Raw genomic sequence first — 23,303 nt, forward strand, 5'->3', positions numbered from 1 at the left:
TAACTCCGCCCCTTATTTTACATGACAAATATTAGCTCCGCCCCTTGTGTTACGTTACAACTATTGGCTCTGCCCCTTGTTTTACATTACAAATATTAGCTCCGCCCCTTGTGTTACGTTAAAACTCATAGCTCCGCCGTAGGCTTATTCAAGAAGGTAACCGCTTTAATTTTGCTCTAGTAAGTTTAGGAAGCCACTAACTGCCTGTCTCACTGTAGCGGGAGGGAGGAGCTGCTGCCTTGGGGGGTGCAGAGTGTTTACGACAGTGACATAATCAAAAGGGAGGAGGGGGAGCGCTAAGCGCAATTTACTTAGTTCTGCTTTAAATTAGTAGTTATTGATCAATGATCAGATTCAGCAGATTCTTGTGTTGTGTCTATCCTGTCAGACTGTGGTAGAGACAGAGTCGCAGCAGACACATCCGACTGTTTTCTGAACTTTCACAAGCTGCATCTGCACCTGCAGGGAGACAAGGAGTAAGTGTATCTTGTTTTTTTTTTATAATGGTTGAGAAGTAGATCACATGACAAAGAAGCAGAACATGGCCAGTGATCAAGTGGTAAATTGGGTTATCATCCAAACAATAGTAAGTAAGTAAGTATAAGTAATCTTTATTCATAAAGCAGGTAAAAACCACAAAGTGCTTTACACAAAATGTATCATCCCGTCTAAAGAGAACATAGAAGAACAGTAGCAATTAACATGCGAGACAAGAACAGGAGAACTGTGGGTCACCAAGGGCATTGGAGGCCCCGTATTTAGATGAACATAATCAAAATAGGTAATTGGTTTGATTCTCAAGTGTGTGTCAAACAGTGTTGATGAACTTTAACCTTGAGATGACTTATATTGAAACGACACAACGGCCTGTATAACTTTGTGTGCGAGCTGCGTGTGGCTACGCTAACTTACTGTATGTCGGTTTTGTGTTTTTTTTTAGGCCGAACTGGTTGAAGAAACTCTTCACAGACTTCGTCACTTTCACCGTCAAGCTTGTCATTAAAGGACAGGTGAGGAGTGGACACCTGTGCAGCGCTGCACCGGCACCTGCACTGGTTGGTTTTTACAAACAAAGTTAATCATTGATTTGTTTGCAGATTTGCAAGGAGATCAACAAAGTGGCAAATATACTGGCTGACTTCATTCAAGACACAGCTGGTGCGTCATCACTTTATATTAAACTGTTCTTTGCTACGACGAGCCATGACTATCACAGCTGGGAATGGATTAAAAGCAGAATCCTATTCTCACTCACACCTCGGCTCATGGATGCTGGTTTATTAGCAGCTTCTGAACTGTTACAACCCTTCCAGTGTGTTTAATGGACCATTAAAGGGATCCTCCGCTGTTTTAATAAATGTGGCCTAAAACATTTGAAACATACTTATTAGAAGATCTATGCCTAACCAAATGCATTATTTTACACCATAATTATTTTACATTTGAGATATATAAGTTCCTCCAGATGTTTCTGAACCTGTGAATCTTTGCACTGTATGTTAAAAGAACAATTTCTCAGTGACGGAGACATCAGTGTGGACATCGGAGTCACTGCGGCTCCACAAATCACTGCTAACTACGTCGAGTCCTACCACAAGGTACAGTATATGCAGAAGTAAAAGTTCAATGCAGATTGAATTCGAGAAAGTTCACATAATCCTCATTGCATAAAAGTTTTTTTTTTTTCTAATCTTCTTCAGGGTTTGACCAATTACAACAACATGTCAGCTGTGATCAACAACTCAGCTTTCCATCCCAGTCAGCTGACAGAGAACAGGATGCTTTATTTCTGGATATCAGGTCTGAAGGTCCAGTTTTAGTTTCTTTTTTGAGAGCCTATATAATGTAGAGACGTGAACGGCCTTGCTATAAAGTGTTCAGTAGTTTGTTTTTGAGGATATACTTGAATGCTAAACTGAACATGGGCAAAGAAAAACCTATGAGACACATCTCCTCCTACAACTTATGTTCAATGAACATAAGTTGTAATAAACACATTTTTGTCCAGTTTTTCCCTTTACTATGAGCCCAAAACTATACAGCAGACTATTCTTCTTCATGTTGACGTCAGCGGTTCAGATCGTCTCTCATTTTGACTCGGTGCATTGTTGGTGATGAAACACTTTGCTATGTTGGAATTGTAGATGAGGTTTTGAACCCCATGATGACTGCTGCTCACCACGATGGTCGATTCCAGCTGAACCTCACAGGAGAAGAGTTAGCTGTAAGTTCCTCACAGAGGGGGAACCCCCATGAACTGTGTTACTCATGCATGTTGTACCTCAACACAGTGTAGGTGTAGAAGATGCCCCTTAGACACAGGTTTATGAATATACTTCCAGGCACTCTTCAGGACTAATCTCTCCACCACCATGCCTCAGGATCTTAGAGAGGTACCATAATAAGACAATATTCTCTGCCTCAATTCCATCGCTTCTTTGCCGCAATTGCTATTTCATTTCATTTTGTGTCTGGATTTCCAGTGTTTGACAGAATCGGCTTCTCCAGAGTTCAGAGTGTGGAGTTCATCCGTCCCCTGGCTGAACACTTCCACCTCGGGTACGACTGTTTGGGCACAGGCGTCTGCACAGATCTTCTGTGGGAGTCCTCACATTCCAGCTTTGTTTTTTAAAACGGTACCTTTCCAAACTCAGGCAGTGCATTGTCACTCCTCTGCTCACAGAATGTAGAAACTGTAAAGTTTTGCATGCTAAAATAAACAGCAACTTTTTGCAACATTTAGCAACAAACCACGCTTACAAAACATATGTGAATTTTTTTTATGTTACTTTTGACCAGATATACAGCAATATTTGTGAAATTTGTCATGTTATTTTCTCATAAAAATATAATGTCAATTTTAAATATAAATGTTAAATATTAAATCTAAATGGTAAATCTAAATGTTATATCTAAATGGTAAATCTAAATGTTAAATGCAAGATGTAAATTGAAACGTTTGATGTAAATTGAAATGCTAAATCTAAATGTTAAATGTTAGATCTAAATCTAAATGTTAAATCTAAATGAATAAGGTAAATCTAAATCTAAATGTTAAATCTCCTTCTAAATGTTGAATCTAAATGGTTAATGTTAAATCTAAATTTAAATGTTAAATCTAAATTTAAATGTTAAATCTAAATTTAAATGTTAAATCTACATCTAAATTTTTGATCTAAATGTTAAATGTTGAATCTAAATCTAAACGTTAAATCTAAACATCACGGGTGTAACTAAATATTTAGCTAATATGCAAATTTCCCAAAAACAGCAAAATAAAAGCTCATTGAGGCCAATGAATATTGCTTTATATCTGATCAAAAGTAACATTAAAAAAGTCATGTGGTTTGTTGCTAAATGTTGCAAAAAGTTGCTGTTTATTTTAGCATGTGCAACTTTACGATCGACGCCCCATAGTATTAACTGAGCTAATGTGTGTTCTTTGTTTATTGCAGGATGTTATCATAGACGTGACAGCATCCTATGCAGATAAGAAGCTCTCTCTCCACAGTGACTCTGAACAGTAAGGCTTTACTCAAACTTTAAAGCATGGATGAGGTTTTGAAGTTTGATTTTTTCACTTTGAAGGATCTTCGTGTTTGAAGCTGGGCCGCCCCAACGCCATCAGACAGTAAGTTGTGTTACATTTGTCCCAAACGCACACACTGCACCAAAGTTTGGTTGTGGGTTCAACCCCTAAGGGCCTTTGCCAAGTTTAGTTTGCATGTTCTCATTGAGCCAGTGTGGATTTCATAATGTGGCTTCCAGGGTCGGGGTCAGTTACAATTACATTTTCAATTACCCATGTTCAATTACGATTACAGTGAACAGCATTTTTTCCAATTATAATTTAATCACAATTATTTATTATCCTCAGAAAGTCAATTACAATTACGTTCTCAGTCACAATTAATCACAATTACTGAGCCAGAAATACAGTAAATAACCTAATAAAAATTAACCTTCATCTTGTGTTAGCTTTTTGTTAGCATCTCTTATGATAACGGGTCCTAAATCAGCTGTAAAATACACTAAAAACAAATATCAATCATCTAATTTCTTTCAAATCTATTGGTTACCTTGTTAAGCTTCCTAATCAATGAAAATATAGGTTTTGATATTTTTGGTGTGGGCGTCTGAGCCTTTTTTTTGTGTCAGTATACCCATCAATTACATTTTTTTTAAATGGAAAAATGTGGGAAAGTTTGATATGCAACATTTTTTAATAATTGTTCACTACATATGTGTAGAACTGTACATAGAACTGTAACAAGGTTCGCCAGTTTTGCGTTAAACTATAATTGACAATTTCTATAGAATTTTTTTGGCCATTACAATTACAAAGTCAATTATCAAAAGTCAATTACAATTTCATTACGACAGCAAGAGATTTTTAAAACTACAATTATAAGTATGCCATAATTGTAATGAATTATCAATTACGCCAGTGGTTCCCAAACTGGGGTACGTGTACCCCTAGGGGTACTTGAACATCTCTCAGGAGGTGCACAGAAACATTTGTCAATTTTTTTTTTTTTTTTTTACATGTACACTGACTTTTTTCCTCCTCCATCAATAATAATTTGTGGCACAACTCTTTAAATTACACCAAAAGCTGAAGTTCAAATTCTAAAACTATCAAAACATCAGAAATAAATGAAAAAAAAAGCCTAAATTCAAGGTTAACGTTGGACGAGACACATAAGAGCTTAGACGAGGCTGCAGATACAAATGCACAATGTATAACATGAGCTAATAATAAATAAAGGCTAAAGGGTACATGGGGAAATAATGTTTGGGAAACCCCCAAACCTGGTGGTTTGTCTAATTGTCTCTCGTTCCGTTTCCAGATGATAGATGAGTCACAGTTGATGTTTTTAAGTGAAGCTGTGGAGAAAATCGGCATTCCCAAAGTCCTCCAAGGTATGACACACATCAAGTTACACTATTTGGTATTTTGAATATAGAGAATTATGCCATGCTGTATGCTGTATGGTAATCAAGTCTATTTATATTGTTATTTATTAATTTGGGAGTAAAAAGGTCAATGTGATTGTTAACCTGAAACCCTTTTCTCTCTAGTCCTTGAGATTGAGCTGACCAGACTGCTGGACAAACAAGGGACAAACCTCTTTGACATTTTCAACCCCGAAGTGATTCCTCAGGATGTACGTGACGTACCCTATGATCTCATTCTGCCTCTCTGCGTTTACATCATCAGTCCTCACATCTCTTCCTCTGTCACAGGGATTTTCAGTGATTCAGATGGATTTTGGTTTCCCTCATCACCTCCTGGTGGAGTTCCTCAAGAAAACACTGCAGTAGCTTCATCATGACCACTGTCACGCATATCAGGCCAGGAACAAGCCAATGGATATCACGATTCGTATCCCGATACATAGGTCACGACACGACATGATACGTAATATCCCGATATTAAAGTATAAGGCCATTATTGTGATATTTTTTTTAAATATGTGACTTAAGAAACAACTCATCTGTAAATGTGTACACCTTCATGAGAACATTATGTATTAGATGTATTTTATTGGCATATTTTACACTAAAACATTGGCTTTAACATGTCATGTGTCAACAACTTAAAATAAAAAAATAAACCAACTTTGACTTTAGTGCAACTTAACTGAGGTATATGCCTAAAATAACAAAGAATAAATAAATAAATAAATAAAAAATAATTAATAAATATATATATATATATATATATATATATATATTACAATGGAGCATTGTAGTCAGTAAAAAAAAAAATCAGTTTTCCGAATTGATTTTTTTTAAAATCCGTTTTCCGAATTAATATTATTTTTAATCCGTTTTCCGAAATATTATTTTTTTAATATCCGTGTTCCGAATTAATATTTTTTTTAAATCCGTTTTCCAAATTAATTTTTGTTTTAATCCGTTTTCCGAAATAATATTTTTTTAATATCCGTTTTCCGAATGAATTTTTTTTTTTTAAAACGCCTCACTAGGGAGGCGTTCAGGGGGCATCCTAATTAGGTGCCCGAGCCACCTCATCTGGCTCTTCCCGATGCGGAGGAGCAGCGACTCTACTTTGAGCCCCTCCCGAATGACTGAGCTTCTCACCCTATCTCTAAGGGAGAGCCCAGCCACCCTACGGAGGAAACTCATTTCGGCCGCTTGTACCCGTGATCTTGTTCTTTCGGTCATGACCCAAAGTTCATGACCATAGGTGAGGGTTGGAACGTAGACCGACCTGTAAATCGAGAGCTTCGCTTTTTGGCTCAGCTCCCTTTTCACAATGACGGACTGGTGCAGACTCTGCATCACTGCAGACGCCGCACCAATCCGCCTGTCGATCTCTCGCTCCATCCTTCCCTCACTCGTGAACAAGACCCCGAGGTACTTGAACTCCTCCACTTGGGGCAGAACCTCATCTCCAACCCGGAGAAGGCACTCCACCTTTTTCCGGTCGACAACCATGGACTCGGATTTGGAGGTGCTGATTCTCATTCCGGCCGCTTCACACTCGGCTGCGAACCGATCCAGTGAGAGTTGAAGGTCACGGTATGTTGGAGCCAACAGGACCACATCATCTGCAAAAAGCAGTGATGCAATACTGAGGCCCCCGAACCGGACCCCCTCAACGCCCTGACTGCGCCTAGAAATTCTGTCCATAAAAGTTATGAGCAGAATCGGTGACAAAAGGCAGCCCTGGCGGAGTCCAACCCTCACCAGAAACGATTTCGACTTACTGCCGGCAATGCGGACCAGACTCTGACTCCGGTCATACAGGGAACGAACAGCTCCTATCAGGAGGTTCGATACCCCATACTCCCGGAGGACCCCCCACAGGAATTCCCGAGGGACACAGTCAAATGCCTTTTCCAGGTCCATAAAACACATGTGGACCTGGCGGACCCTCCTCTCCAGTACCCCTGAATAGACCTCCCCTTACCGGGGAGGCTGAGGAGTGTGATCCCTCTATAATTGGAACACACCCTCCCCCGGTCTGCCAATCCAGAGGCACTGCCCCCCGATGTCCCGTTTTCCGAATTAAATTTTTTTAAAATCCGTTTTCCGATATAATATTTTTTTTAATATCCGCTTTCCGAATTAATTTTTTTTTTAATCCGTTTTCGAATTAATATTTTTTTAAATCCGTTTTCCGAATTAATTTTTTTTTTAATCCGTTTTCCGAAATAATATTTGAATCCGTTTTCCAAATTAATTTTTTTTAATCAGTTTTCCGAATTCATTTTTTTTTCAAATCCGTTTTCCGAAAGAAATTTTTTTTAATATCCGTTTTCTGAAATAATATTTTTTTCAATATTCGTTTTCCGAATTAATATTGTTTTCAAAATCCGTTTTCCGAATGATTTTTTTTTTTTAATCCGTTTTCTGAATTAATATTTTTTTTAAATCCGTTTTCCGAATTAATTTTTTTCTAAATCCGTTTTCCGAAATAATATTTTTTTAATATCCGTTTTCCGAATTAATATTTTTTTAAAATCCGTTTTCCAAATTAATTTTTACTTTAATCCGTTTTCCAAATTAATATTTTTTTTAATCCGTTTTCCGAATTGATTTTTTTTTTAAATCCGTTTTCCGAAATAATATTTTTTTTAAATCCGTTTTCCGAATTAATTTTTTTTTTTTTATCCGTTTTCCGAAATAATATTTTAATCCGTTTTCCGAATTAATTTTTTTTATATCCGTTTTCCGAATTCATATTTTTTTTAAAATCCGTTTTCCGAATTAATTTTTTTTCCCTGTGGGGATTATCTCGTAATTTTTTTTTTTTTTTTTTTTTTTTTAAAACACAGAGACTGGTTCTGGGTCAGAGTTCATCACAATGGCGTCATCCACAGCGCTGGATATTCATCCATTCATTGATTTTTACTTTGCAGTTGGCACAACTTTAACATTAGTGACGGACAGGTAAAGAGGATACTTTAGTTCAAGAGGACACAGTCGTCGTAAAGCATACTCGGAGCTTGGAGTCCTGGTTGAATTCATTAGCAACCAACTACAATACTACGGTAACTTCATGGATACCGGTGGATAATAATAATAATATTAATGATCCATTGGATTTTACGCCTATGCATTGCCAAAAAAGTTGTTTCTTACGGAGCCCGCCAGGGGACATCACGAGGAAAATAATGATTGCGTCCGTAGTTTCTTAAAAAAAGAAAAAAAAGAAAAAAAAAAAAGAAAAGTCTTTAAAAAACCCCCACTATTCTTCTTCTTCAATTCTCATAAAAATAACCTAACATTTGCAATCACATATTTTGAAACAGTTGTAAAGCTATTAATGAAGTGCAAAGAAAAACATTTCCTATTTTTCATGCTTGTGGTTCAGCGAGGCCATTTTAGCCCCGCCCCCTCCCCCTCCCCTTCGTTATGACGTCACGCCCCCCATTTTGAGAGCCACTGGCCTAGGAAATACCAGTCTCTTTTGAATAGCTATGTAAGTAAATAAAGGTAGTTTTTTGCTTATTATTATTATTATTATTATTATTATTATTATTATTATTATTATTATTATTATTATTATTTATTTATTTATTTATTTATTTATTTATTTATTTAAATAATTAATCTAAATTCTGTAACCACTACCTCCTGTATCAGCTTGTGACGTCTTTCAGAAACTATTCAGATTTTACTGTTTGAATTCACTATAAATCAATTTCATTCGGTGATTTTAAATTGTGTCTACTTACTAAATGTGTCTGTGTTAACCCTAACGTCAGTAGCCACCAGGTGGAGATAATTGACTATAATTAGAACTGGTTCTGGTTCAGTGTCAGAGAACTGTCTGCATCTTATCATAGGTTACTATAAGCACAGTTTGAGGCTATACAAAGTTGTTTATTCTCTCATTTAAACAGTTTACACAGATTAATAGCGGTGAGACATTAGACAAAATTCACGATACGATGCAATATTTTAAAAAGAGGGGAGAAAAAAAAAGACAAAATAATTGCAGTTGGAAAAATAACCACGATTTCATTTGACTTTAACTCTAGATATAATTAATACTTACTCTGGATATAACCTTTTCAATAGGAATCTAAACAAACAATTCCATAAAAAGACTATTTTTTATTATGTTTAAGGTGTAGAAAGTGCCACACTGCAAATAGAACAGCAAACACAGACTGACCAAACCAAACCATGTCATCATCTTGACATTCTGCGAAAAATATTCCTCACAACTTTGCACAAGTTTATTGTTTTTTTTATTTAACTTTTTTTTTGTTTTGTTTTTTTTTTTTACATCAAACTAAAACAGTCTACACAGCCCACATTTATGATGATGGACATTGTTTTTCCAACAAAAATACCATTTTCTGGCACCAATTGAGACCGTTGGATATTATTGACTATGTCTCCTGCAGATTAATAGACACACTCTTAGGACAGACATTGCATTACACAATAACAGTCGTACCATCGAAGATAGATATTGCGATGTTTTAAAATTGCGATATTATTGCACGATATGTCATCCCAGCATAAAGAGATAGTGCTACTGGATGGGTCGCTATTCCAACACAAGTCCATGAAATTAAACGATTGTTTGTGAGAACATTTGAAAAATATCTTCCTGGCAGGACAAAAACTCTGCTGCTCTTTACACAGTCCGAGATCTTTATTCTTATTATTTATTCCATAGAATTAGGCTGTCTATATTTGCAAGGAATATTTGCTGTTTTACCGTGAGTCTGATGTTTTATTAAGAACAAATCAGACAAAAGAACAAGTATTTTTAGATTTTATTTTGATATAATGCTAATTGTATAGATTTGTTTGATTTTTTAAGGGGTTTCCATCAATGCATTGTACCAACTTTAGCTTGGAGCTCATTTACATCTGCAGGTTTTATGATTTACTCTGTGAATCTAGTCGTTACTGTATGTGTTACAGTTACGAGCCGTGGTTAAATTGACTTTGCACCAGTAACACCTTTTGACGCTGTTGGGGTGTTTACCTGACATAGTGCATTCCACCAGTTTGGTTAATCCTGTCTGAGTGGTGAGGTTGGCCCATGCACAGGTCAACATTCAGCATCACGTCATTGTAAACAAGCAGAAAGCTCCCAGTCCAGCCTGCCAACCCTTCAGCCACTTTGTATAGACATTGCTCTGCACTGCATTCCTGACATGTTCTCAGCCTGTGGGAACCAAGGCCACAGCACCCCCCCCCCCCACCCCCCCCATAGCTGGGGAAATGCAGACCTGTGTTAGATTTATCTGCTTAAATGTAGATCACAACATGGATATTAAGAAATTTTGCCTGGGGTGAAGCAGCGATTTTAAAAGTGAGGGTAGGGCAACCTTTGACTACCAATTTAGTTTATTAAATGAATTTACTATAAAACCATGACACAGCTGTTATTAAGTCAGCGATACTCAACCTGTGGGTCTTTATGTCTTAGTCTTAATTATTATTCCTCCAGAAAACTTTTAAGTAGGGTGTCCCGATCCAATATTACTATCGGATATCGGTCCGATATGAGCCAGAAAATGAATATCGGATTTTATCGGACTGCATCTAAAATCACCGATGTATATTAAATCATATTTATTCAATTGTAGAATACTGTAGATATTATGTTGAAGGTTAAAAACTATGTAACCAATTGGTTAATAATAAATGGGTCAGTTTTTCTCATCCCTACTGTTGCTGACTATTGTTCTCTGTTTGAGTAACATCACTTGATCAAGCCTTTTCTAACATTCCACACTACAACATAAGTAATATAAGTATGTATGATTCATGCTGATAACGTATCGGATCGATATCGGTATCGACTAACACTCAAAGCTGCAATATCGGTATTGTATCGGAAGTGAAAAAGTTGTATCAGGACATCTCTACTTTAAAGTTTTAGGAAGTGGCTATTTGTATGGTTGCCGTATCAATATACCGACATTCTATTCGTACCCAGCGCCCCTATTTGGCCAGATTAGGTCACGTGACAAAGACTAAGACTAACCCTAACCCTAACCCTAAACCTAACACTAAAAATTGCAATATTGGGTTATAACCTAATCCTAACCCTAACATGCTACGTACGTGTACGTTACGTTGGCAAACGTACCAATAGCACCAGGGGTTGTCCGCACGGCAACCGCACAAAGAGACACTTTCAACTTTTTAACCCTTTTTTTTAATCTTTTTCTTTGGCCATTTTTTAACTTCCTTTGTCCCATTTTTGCCCCTTTTCCCCAAAAATTTACACTTTTTTTTTCCTTTTGCCAATAAATATCTATTTTCTGCTATTTTTTGTCAATTTTTCCAAGTTCTTTTTTTCCCCTTCACTTTTATCCAATTTTTGTTGATTCTTTAACCATTTTTATTTATTTTTTTGCCAGTTTTCATCCGAATAACCTACCTTTGCCCAATAAATAACACTTGTTTCCATACATTTCGACTGTTTTTGTTTGTCATTTTTGCCCTTTTTCCACTATTGTTTGCCACATTTTCCTCATTTAAGCTTCCTTTTGCCATTACATACATTTCTACCACTTTTGGACCATTTTTTTTTGCCACCTGTTACTCATTTTTTGTTACTTTACTCATCGCTGTTAACTTGTTTACCTTCTCAGAACGGCGGCTTCGTCAAATGGCTGTGATTGGTTTGATCACCATTCAATCAATCTAACTGGACCATTTACAACAATGAATGCCCCTGAGAAAAGTGGGGGTGTTGCATCCCCCACCAATGAGATGTGCCTACATTTAGCTAAATTTCTCTCCTGCTGCTGCTGTTTCTCTCCTGCCATTTTCTCTGAACACAGTCGGATTGCAGGTCAACTGACTGCTCCCAGCGTTTAGGGGCTCTGGTTGGTGACCCCTGTCCCTTCCCCCATGTCTAAATAGCCAGAAGCTCACATTCTTCTTGTCAGACACAACCATAAACACACACAAGCAGCTCACGCTCCACCTTCTACTCTTTGTTTCTTAAAAAAACATTCATCAGATGAACAGATTAAAATTCAGATTCATGGGGTTGAGTTACAATTAAGTTTTCAATTACCCATATTCAATTACAATTCAATTACAATTACAGTGACCAGCCTTTTTTTCCAATTACAATTAAATTTCAATCATTTTATATCCCCAAAAAATCATTTACAATTACTTTTTCAATCGCTAAATTACAATTATTGAGCCTGAAATAAATAACCTAATAAAAGTTCACCTTCCTCTTGTGTTAGCTTTCTGTTAGCATCTCTCGTGATAACGAGTTCTAAATCAGCTGTAAAATACACTAAAAACAAATATCTATCATCTAATTGATTTCCTATCTATTGATTACCTTGTTAAGCTTCCTAATCGATGAAAATATAGGTTTTAATATTTTTGGTGTGGGCGTCTGAGCCTTTTTTGTGTCATTTACTCCTCAATTTCAATTTTTTTAAATGATAAATTGTGGGAAAGTTTGATATGAAACATATCTTAATAATTGTTAAGTACACGTGTAGAACTGTACATAGAACTGTAACATGGTTCCACAGTTTTGCGTTAAAATATAATTGACAATTTTTCTAGAATTTTCGTGGCAATTGCAATTGCAAAGTCAATTATCTGAATTAAATTACAATTTCATTACAATTTACGACAGCACCAGATTTTAAAAAATACAATTATAACTACGCCACAATTGTAATTAATTATCAAGTACGTACTGTATTTACAATTAGAATTGGTCCCAACCCTGGTACATGTTTAGTTTTATTCTCTGTTAGCGTTGATGGTGTATCGCCTGAGTCCTGATAATATATAAAATAAACAATCCAACACAATGAACTGCAACTATTTGGTAGAGATGTGAAGCAGAGAGGAGGAGCTAAGGCCAACAAAGGTCATAATCTGGCCATTCTTTAATGAAATGTGCATTTGGCTCCAGCTTTGTTCCACCAAGCCAAGTGTGAGTCATCCCTGCTTTCAGCGCTGACGTGTTATAACATCAGTCAACCCATTATTGCAATGAACACTGCATGTACCTTTACCCTGTGACTGCAACATTTTTTATAGTAACAACCCAGCAGGATAGAATCAATCAGGGGGAAAAATCACCACTTTTTAAAGCAGAGTCCTTTAAAAGATGAAGTTTGTCCAAAAGAGTTTTTTTTTCAGTTTCAAAAAGCAGCACAAATCTTTTTTTTTTTGGTTTGATTTATAAATTAAAGTTTTATCTGAACAATAAAGATGTTGTGTTTATCCATTCTAGTTTTCTATAACTGCATGCTATTGTAAAATGTAATCCTTAATCATTGTGAAGAGTGCTTCTTCTGCCCCTCCAAACCAAAATGACCTCCACTCTCAGAAAATAGTTTTGACATTAATTAGTCAGAGTGTAATTTTTTTTTTTGTGCACCTGCAGAAAATCACTCATATCAGCACAGAGCTAACGTTACTGGCTACTTGTTCAAAATATGTTAGAAACACTCAACTATTTTAAATGATAAGATGCTCGGGGAAAGACGTAAAAGCTTCAAATTGTCATTTTGAAAGTCTGTTTTGATCCGTTTGATCCATTAACTGTGAGAAAAGTTTTTGCGCATTGCATTGTGGGATATGGAGTCCAGTAACAGAAGAAGTGGGTTTTTTTAGGCAGTGGCTATCTGTACGGTTACCGTATCATTATACCGACATTCTATCCATACGCAGCGCTCCTATTTTGCCAGTTTAGGTCACGTGATTAAACCTAACCCTAATCCTAAAAATTGCTGCAATTTTGGGTCATAACCTAAACCTGACCCTAACTCTCAACCTAACCCTAAGACGCTACGTACGTACTTCGGTAACCGTACCAATAGCAACGGGGGTTGTCCGTACGGCAACCGTACAAATAGACGCTTTCTATTTTTTTTTTCTTCTTATGACCGTGATTTATCTCAGTTCTTCAGCAGACAAGCAGGAGTTTAGACCAGTTTGATCTGAAGTGGGCCATGGATTTTAGGCAAAAAGGTAAACTTGCATTATTTTACCATTATTGGGCCCTAGTTTAGACTTCCATACATAAATGATATATAAAGTATGGTGCAAGGAACCGACGATAGCCAAGCAAAAAGTGACAGGTATCAGTCCCTGCAGGATCTTCACCTAAATTTCTGTGGGCAATTTTTCAACAATTTGAGATATAAAATAACTGCCATCATGTGATATAAGCACAGGAAAACTGAGCCCTGCAAATATTGGGGAGTTTATTTGAATTCATGAATTTGAAGGGGCTGAGAGATCCAAAAAAATAACATTTATCATATTGATATCTCTGGTCTTTGGAGAGAGCAGACGTGTTTTCATTTGCTCCGATAACACGATCTTGGCTACAGCTGGCTACAGCTGAACAGCCTAAAAAATTGGGCCCAAGTCTGAAGGAAAATGGTGAAAACAGAACCCAATTCGGGTTTGGAAGAGGTCAAGGAGATGATACGCGAGGGTCTACGAAACCTATCTGCAGAGATAAAGTTGTTGGAAAAGACACTGGAAAACTCACTGGAAAACCTACAAAGCGAAGCAAAGGTACTGAAAGAAAAGAATGAAAGAAATGCTGAAGAGATAAAATTGTTGAACGCCAGGGTTGAACAGCTGGAACAAAAGGAAAGAGAGAAAGATGTCATCATCACAGGCCTAAAGATAAAACCCAGGAGTTACGCAAGTGACGAAGAAACAAAATCGATTGAACAACAGGTCATTGATGACCTGGAGTCGAAGGACATTGTCCTGAACCCTGACAACATCAACTCCTGCCAAAGAAAAATGATAACAGAGCTGTAAAAATAACCTTCACGAATATGAAATTCAAAGGAGAACTACTGAAGCAAGGAAGAAAGCTGAAGGAAACGAAGGTTTTTATTAATGAAAGCCTGACAAAAAAAATGCAAGCATCGCATGGAAGGCACGCCAAATAAAAAAAGGAGGAAAGATTCTAAAGATGTGGACATGGAACTGCAGGATTTACATCACACCACTGGGAGAAGAGAACGGAAAACCAATCCTCATCAAAACGATGGAAGACTTGGGAAAATACGAAGGATCCACCTAAACAACAACATTACTGATGGTAATCATGGATATGGACCCAGATCTATCTAAACACTGGAAACAAAACTCAGACTGTGATTTTTTTACGGAGACTGAATTAAATGTGGAAACCAAGAGTAAAAAAGGTCTGTCATTTATTCATTTCAATTGCTAGGTGGTGGGGTGATTAAGGATTACATTAAATTTAAATTCAAAGTGTTTATTGTCATATGTGCAGTTAGAAACACGTTTTCCTGTACAATGAAATTACTACCTTGCTTATGAACTAAGATATAATAATGTGTTTATACAAGTTAAATCTAACAGTGGAAAATACAACACTGCCAATAGAACTAACAACAGCTGGATTAACCTTGATGTAGAGACAAAACAAGCTGCAAACATGTGTGTCCAAAAGAGACAATCCCGAGTGGTGACATTATGGATGAAAAGGGAAAAACCTTCCAAACACCTTCGAAAGAGGAACTATTCTTGAACTGGAGGAATGCTAACAACGTCTGGCAGGGAACAAGGCCAACACAAACAACGATAGAGAGGAGGAGGAATAAAAAAATTAAAAAAAAGACAACACTGACTACAGATGAGAATACACAAAAAAGGACTGTTCAGAACAACTCAAGAATGTTTGACCAGAGAGACATGTAAACCCATGTAAATTTGCGATGGTAAAACAGGGGACGGGACCCAGATAAGCAACCTGCTTCTCTTGTCTCCTTTTTCGGCATGTACAAAAAAAAAAAAAAAAAAAAAAAAAAATGTAAAAAAAAAAAAGTGAATATAACCATGTCGGAAATAAACTGAATAAATAAAAATAAATAAAAAAAATTGTCAGTTTTTGCCTCAACACCAGAAATGGAAAGTTACTTTAGCAGAGTTTTTAGAGGTCAAACACAAGAAATTCAGAATGAAGGCTATGGCTTTATAAAGCAGTTTGCTGTTGCCAGAAAATGTTTTTATTATTATTAATGCTACAGTAAACATTTCTTAATAAAACAAAACTTATGCTAAAGTTAAAGCATATTTCTCTGTTATTACACACAGCATTTTGTTCTGCAGTCATGCATTGGGGGACAGTGCATGGTCAAGAAATGACAAACAAAAAAAAAATCTACAAATATTAAATTGCATCTTATTTTCCTTTTATTTGTGCAAAGCTATAAATTTACAGCAAAGGCCATCTCTGTGCAGCCACAGTTCACCCGACATCTTTTTTTTTTTTTCTTTCTTACACACAATTAGATAGGAGTACATTTGCATTCAGTACAGCTGCATATAGAGCAATGGTTATCACTGTGAGTTGCATGACAGATGGAGTTTTTTACTACAGTGTTACCATTACAGAGTGTACATTCACATGGAAAACGATATGGTACAAAATTGCCTTTGGACAGCCTATCTATGCGTCAGTAAATATGACATAACGTGAAAGTCTCTTTTCTCTGTAAATGACTGATCACAGCTTTAGTTAGTAGAAAAATGCTTTGTTTTGGTCCAAAGAGAAGTAACAAGTGTAAGTTTAAAATGCAGAAAAATGCACTTATTCAAAACATAAAGTACTTAAAAAAATTTTTTTTTAAAAAAACTCAACTCAAAACATACTAAAGTAAGCAGATTATTACGAACACTATAAAACATGTTTGAATAATCAAAAGTGCCACAAAATGATGAAAAAGGGACAGTTTCATCTGTAACACTGCAAAACCCAATGAATGTCTCGTGTACAATATGGTGAACATTCTGCTGGTGAACATCAGCAGTTATTGAATCACAGTAAAAACACATTTCAAAACACTTTCAAAAGAAAGACCAAAATACACAACAAAAGCACGCTAATGACAACTAAAGACAAAAATAATAATTAAAAAAAAAAAATCCTGGAAAAGTGCAACAGCCAACATTCAAACACCGTGGAACGCTGTTTGTTGCTCACATTACAGCCATTGTGGTGGTTGCACTTTGTGGTAGTTAATACAATGTGTGGCAAACTTAACCAATCTTCACATTTTCGTTAAAAACATCGAATGCCTCACCTTTGCTGAACCCTCCTCACCAAAACAGCAAATTAAAATAGATAAAATAAACACTTTCTTATTCGAAAGTCAACAATTTTTTTGTTTTTTTCACTACGCAGCTGGTCAAGGACTTCTGCACAGTTTCCAAATTTAACACTAAATGTTACCAGAACAAATACCCAAAGTCTGAAAAACATTCGCGTTTGATGCGAAAGGCTCAGCAAAAAATATTAGATCAAGTTTCTTGAACTGACAAAAACAAAAAATGGCCAGACAAAAGTATAATCTCTAGTGAACCGTAATTAATGATTATAGCCATCATTCAGAGGTAACGTTAGCTCTGTTACTAGCAGGTGATGCAAGAATCAGTGTTAATGGGCAAAGGAGAGGTAGAGATAAGCTGGCCTCATGGAGTCACATTATCCACTAAAATTCACATTTAATAAATGCAGCACAGTGTTGGTTCGTACGTGCAAATGTCTATCTGCATTAGGGATGTCTTTTCTGACACTTCCGCTTGTTGTTAGCAGCCCGTTAGCATAGTTGCCTTTCAACCGACGGAATCCGTGAGCAGCCGATCATCAAGTGCTTTTGGGGGTAAATAAATCAGGATTGTCTCCGGTTAAGTCAGTTTAATCTGACAAATGAGAGAGATTTTGGGGCAGACGAAGCTGCATTTTGTACACCACAACTGAACGTAAATTGATGGTTTTACATAAGCAAAATAAGGCTTTGTGTCATTTTTTTTAAAAAAGTATTTATTCTAAATTTGAATAACCACCATCACAAAGACCTCTGATCCTACAGCAGAGTTTTAACTGCTTTAGTCATTAGGCCAGTTGTGGGTAAAAATGGCGCAGCAACAGTTAGATAGTTTTACACATTATACATTAATATTCCATCCAGTTAATCCATCCAGTGAGGCAAGTCCAAAGCCTGCAATGTTTGTTTGTTCATGCTGAAATGCATCAGCCATCATTTTTTAGTGCATTCATCAATCTAACTGCAAAAACCAGTAAATGCTAAAAGCAAAGTCACAGTATTCTCAGGAACAACGTTAGCAACTGTGACGCTGAACTGCTCAAAGAAAAGGGAATGTCGCTTTGGCTGGAGATTTTAAATGCTTTGAACTAAACATTATGTCAAATAAATGTAATATAAATGGTTTGAACTGAGATTTAAATGGAGGAAACCCACGTTTATTTTACCAGCAACAAGAGATGAGACTTTTTTTTCCCAAATTACATGAAAAACATTCCTTTAAATGTTTCATCGTGAAGAAGAATTCTAGTGCTTTTGATTCTGATTTGATGGAGCATAGTCAGTCCGGACGATCCAGTCGTTATTCATCCCAACAGCCGAGACAAGCTGCAGCTGCTACTCTGACGTCATCTCTAGTCGAGTTCATTCCCAAAAAGAAACGATCCATACAGACACATTGATGCAATGTTTCTGATCAAGCCGGAACCGATAGTTGTTTTTTAAATTAGATTTTTTTTTCTGCTCGAAAAGCCTGGACTTAGCATTAGAGATTGAGCCACTGAGCTTCTAGCCACAAATTGGGGTTATACCAGCGTAAACCTCCGAGCTGCAATGGATATTGAATGCTTGAACTTGAAGCATCTAGCCATGAGATGCTAAGGTTTGGCTTTGCTCGGCGCATCACTAAAAGTAGCTGATGAAGCCCCCGCGGAGTGTAGAGAGGGGGGAGTAAAGCGTGGAATCTTCATTCAGCCAGAAACACTTCCCTCCAGGCTTCCACACTTTGTTTGGCAGAACACGTGGCCAATCGAGTGACGTTGCTCCGTTACACCGCCCAGATCTTCTTCTGCTGGAAGTAGGCGTCGAATCTGGCCTGAGCGTACTTCTGCAACACAATCATTAACATTAATGAAACACTGCTGAAAGCTATACAAGATACTGTAACTATTACTGCCACAACAGCTATGCTGATGACAACGTTGTTTTTATTTGCTGAACATTATTATTACCTCTGGAGTTTGTCTGTTTAACAGATTTTGATAGAATTTTAAACAAAGATAGACTTTATGTAATGGACAATTTATTTACATTTTAGACAGGATCCAGATCAATATACTGACTCTGGATCAGCTTAAAAAATTGGTGAAAATTGAAAGATTCATATCGGAATGGATCAATATGAAATTTGACTCAGTTATGTCAGGTCGGTTCATCAGATACGGATTGCGCAATTCATCTGGATTTTTGTTTTTTTTTTTCTTAAATGGGAGTTCCCATACATTTGGACCTAATGAAACATTATTAATGGGGACAGAAATGTCTTACGAGTGTGAATGATAATGGTACTGATCCAGATTACTGTCATTATCTAATAAATTGCTGAATATTATTATGGGTTTAAATAAAAATGCTAAATTGTCTTGTCTTTGTTTAGTTTTTAAAGCAGGAACTTTATGAAAAATGAGCAGAGTGAAAATGTATTTATATTGGTATAGCTGCTGTTTATTGATTGGATTTGTCACTTTCTGAGTTCCTTTTTTCTTCTACATAAAAAACTAAAAAACAGAACCTGTGCCGTATTATTCAAGCCAAGCTTTAACACAACAGTAAGGTTAGTGTAGAACTACATCATGCGCTGTGTGTTATGGTGCAGCTATTGTGCTTATACATGCACCACACTAACAGTATAAAGCAAGAGTTTTCAACATTTTGCCACGGTCATTAAATCGCAACCCGCTTTTTCTTGTAGAATTTAACCAACCAAATTTAGTTTTTCAAAAATAGCTGTAAAACACACAGATTTATGTTTTAAAAAAGATTATATATTTTCCTGTGCAACATGCATTTCACAGCATGCCTGTCAAAAGAAAAGTTTATTTCAAAATAAAAGACAAGTCCAACATGAGAGATATTAAGTATTTATTTTTGACCAGCTGTCCACGACACACCCAGTACAGGTCCGTGACCCACTCTTAAGTCCCAGCCCACCTGGTATAAAGCATATGCTGCAATGTAGTAGCTGTATGTTCTGCTCCCATGTATCTAGCTCAGAATGCCATTGATGGAGATTTGACTCCCGACTCATTTAAAACGACTAATATTCACACAATCTAAGTATTTATTTTAAAAAACATCTCACGAATAATAAATACATTTTCAAACTCACCAGATATCCAAACTTAATAGTGGAGAGGCGAGCTTGAATGATGGACCACAGACCCCAAAAGAAGTGAGACGCCAAGGAAAACCTGCAAGAACACAGAAAGATATCGTTCAATGTGTCTGGAGGTGTTTAATCACTTTGGAGCTGTTTTTAATGACTAAGATTTAAACTAATTATTCAGTTTTTGTCCTGGTCAAACAAATTTTAATTAATGTACAAAATATCAGCAAAAATAGCTATGGGATTAAAACTAATGCAGGGTTGGGGTCAATTATAATTGTGTAAATGATAATTAAGTACAACAAAAAGACAGTCATCAACTCCCCCCGCAAGATTGGTTCTCATAACTCGCAACCTTTTCCTAAATGTCCAAAATCTAAGAACTTAGATGTATACATAAGAAAATATTGTCACATCAGAATATAAAATTACTATTTTAAACGATTTCTAAGAAAAGCTGTCGCCTTTGAAGTCACCTCAGAGTAAAGTAAAACAGAACAAGTTCAATAACACCGGAAAAAATAATTGCACACTTGTCATTTTCGAACTCCATCAAGGTATTGATACCCTGAAGCCACACACCGAATTTAGTTATCCTATTTTAAACAGTTTCCAAGAAAAGCTGTCCCTTTTGAAGATACCTCAAACAGAATCTATAAAACGAAACAAGGGCAATAACTCCGGAAAAAATAACTGTGGGCTTCTCATTTTCCAACTTCATCAAGGTATTGATACCCTGTAGCCACACAACGAATTTGGTTATCCTATCTTAAACAATTTCTGAGAAAAGCTGTCCCTTTTGACACGGACGGACGGACGTACGGAGCTCAAACCAATATCCCCCTTCCACACTTTGTGGCGGGAGATAATTATGGCATAATCATAACTGTAATTGAACATGGGTAATTGAAAATGTAATTATAACTGAAAAATGTAATTGACCACAACCCTAACCTAATGCGATGTCAACATGTTGTGCACTTGCTGTATTTATGTTTTTTTTTTTTTTACATATGAACTTTATGTTTTATGTATACCTGTTGACCTCCACGTACAGCTGCTCCTTCAGCTTCATCTGCTCCTCAACGCACAGCTTATCAAAGTCTGGATCGAACTCACGCAGGTAGCTTTCAAAGAAGTGAAGCTGCAAATAAAGATCTGCGTTGGTCACGAGTTCAAAGGGCAAAACACACACGTTCCCTCACACACAAACACACCTGCTGGGCTTTCGAAGGGTAGTTGTGAGCGTCGACTTTGAAGAAAGGAAACTCGTCGTTGTTGTAGTCGTACATCCATTCACAGAAATGGTTTCCGATATCAAATCCCCTGTGAGGTTAACAGAAGTAGAGTATGAGAGGTCAGAGAATTCATGAGATCTTACAACCAAACGTTCATTTTCTGTTGATTTCCTCCAGTTTCATGTTTGTAGTGTAAGCTGCTGGAGATGATCATCTTTAGTCAGATAAAGAGATAATGTGGACCTTATACAGCAATAAAAAAGAAAAGCTTCTGAAGTGACTTCCCAACACACTTTTGGAATGGTGCATGTTTATTTTAGGACTTGTATGGAAAAATCGAAATCTGGCCAAAATTGAATGTCTTATGGAATGAAGTGATAACACTGGGAATACTGGGAACAAACCAGAACAAAAATGTAGTCAAGCCAATCATTGTCCTCCTTGTCCGGCAAGGAAACAAGAAATCGCCGTAAGAATGAAGTAAAAACACCTCAATGTAATGTGCAAAAGTTTCCCGACAATGTCAATAAGACAGTGTTTACAGTGTAGATCAAAATAAACATTTTAGCGTAATTTTCAACCTTTTCTTGAGCACTTTGATCAATTAATCTGAGGCCTACACTATGTCTTTACGTTATCAGTTTATTGTTTAAAAACTCCAACTACTGTGCAAAGTCTCTAGACCAGGGGTGTCAAACTCATTCTAGTTCAGGGGCCAAATACGCAGCAGTTTGATCTCAAGTGGGCCACAGATTTTATGCAGGAAAGTGTCTAATTTCAACATTGAGCCATATTTTGCTCTTCTAAGTATACATAAAATACAAAACATGTAAGAAACAAACCATATCGAAGTAATAAGTGACAGATATCAGTCCCTACAGGATCTTACCTAAACATTTCCTAAATTTTGTGACCAATTTCTACTTAATTAATGAAAATAATTTGAGGAAAAGTAAACACATTTGTAAGAATTTTCAGCTTTTTCAACCATTTAATGACACGGTCAGCCTCAAAGAGCTAAAAAAGTAAGAAGAAATTAGCGCGTCGCTGCTTTCTTCTAGTGAATAAGATGTTACTTTTTCATTTTTTTACAGTAGTTTTACTGTGTTTTGGACTAAATACTGGGATAAATATTGAATATTTGAGACCACTTTTGATGGAATATATGGATTCAGTAAGACATGGCACTGCTTTAAAGGTGAGGAGGCTAGCTTGTTTATGTCCCCAATTTTCCCCCGAAGTTTGACTAAATAATTGACTATGTTTGCTGTGATGGTTGTCTCTTAGAATGGTTTGTATGGTTAAAAAAGTGATTTTCTAAACTTTCCAACGGTATATGACACTTGTGATATGGGGCTGTATTTGAGAAGCATTTAATCCCTTAAAAGCGTGAACGAGTGAGAACGTGCATTTTGACCCGTATTCGGGACGGTGGACGTTAACGGGTTAAACACTAAAAATGACTGCATTCGTGCCATATAAGCACCAGGAAAACTGTGAGCCACAGCAAATAATGTAGAGTTTCATTTACACAATGATTCCAGTCATTTTAACCTTTCCTTGCGGGCTGAATTGGATGCTCAAAATGGCCGGATTTTCCCCCTCGGGCCTTGAGTTTGACACGTGCTCTAGAGACACTGGACTGAGTGTCACCTTGAGTGCTCTAAATAAACCAGTCTATTCCACCACATGTTCATAAATAAATCAGCAGATGCAACTTCACCAACACTTTGACTGTTTGTAATGAATTCTGTCCTTCACACTGGCTGCTAGTCTGTGTCCTTCAGCTGCTTCTGTTGATTCCCACACTCTTATCAGAAGCTGGAGATTGTTTCTAACACAAAACCTTCACCAGCACTG

General features: G+C 36.7%; 2 protein-coding genes across 3 annotated transcripts in view; one reads left to right on the forward strand and one right to left on the reverse strand.

The window, feature by feature from the left end:
* Positions 1–5,455, forward strand: part of cetp (cholesteryl ester transfer protein, plasma) — a 31,340-nt gene extending 25,885 nt beyond the window's left edge. The window contains exons 5-17 of the mRNA XM_028450472.1: positions 389–476; positions 941–1,010; positions 1,098–1,158; positions 1,507–1,598; positions 1,701–1,800; positions 2,145–2,224; positions 2,343–2,393; positions 2,484–2,636; positions 3,456–3,523; positions 3,589–3,631; positions 4,851–4,923; positions 5,083–5,168; positions 5,248–5,455. Coding sequence (XP_028306273.1) covers positions 389–476; positions 941–1,010; positions 1,098–1,158; positions 1,507–1,598; positions 1,701–1,800; positions 2,145–2,224; positions 2,343–2,393; positions 2,484–2,636; positions 3,456–3,523; positions 3,589–3,631; positions 4,851–4,923; positions 5,083–5,168; positions 5,248–5,325 — 1,043 coding nt within the window. The 3' untranslated portion in view covers positions 5,326–5,455. The remainder of the gene's footprint in view (positions 1–388; positions 477–940; positions 1,011–1,097; positions 1,159–1,506; positions 1,599–1,700; positions 1,801–2,144; positions 2,225–2,342; positions 2,394–2,483; positions 2,637–3,455; positions 3,524–3,588; positions 3,632–4,850; positions 4,924–5,082; positions 5,169–5,247) is intronic.
* Positions 5,456–16,191: 10,736 nt separating this feature from the next.
* chka (choline kinase alpha) overlaps positions 16,192–23,303 on the reverse strand; it is a 29,692-nt gene continuing 22,580 nt past the window's right edge. The window contains exons 10-13 of one of the 2 annotated variants that reach the window (XM_028450218.1): positions 21,423–21,531; positions 21,243–21,349; positions 20,209–20,290; positions 16,192–18,927 (exon numbers count right to left, since the gene is read on the reverse strand). In XM_028450218.1, coding sequence (XP_028306019.1) covers positions 18,868–18,927; positions 20,209–20,290; positions 21,243–21,349; positions 21,423–21,531 — 358 coding nt within the window. In that variant the 3' untranslated portion in view covers positions 16,192–18,867. The remainder of the gene's footprint in view (positions 18,928–20,208; positions 20,291–21,242; positions 21,350–21,422; positions 21,532–23,303) is intronic. The other variant, XM_028450217.1, reaches the window with a different exon arrangement.

This window comes from Gouania willdenowi, chromosome 6, assembly GCF_900634775.1.
Source record: "Gouania willdenowi chromosome 6, fGouWil2.1, whole genome shotgun sequence".
NCBI classification, from domain to species: Eukaryota; Metazoa; Chordata; class Actinopteri; order Blenniiformes; family Gobiesocidae; genus Gouania; species Gouania willdenowi.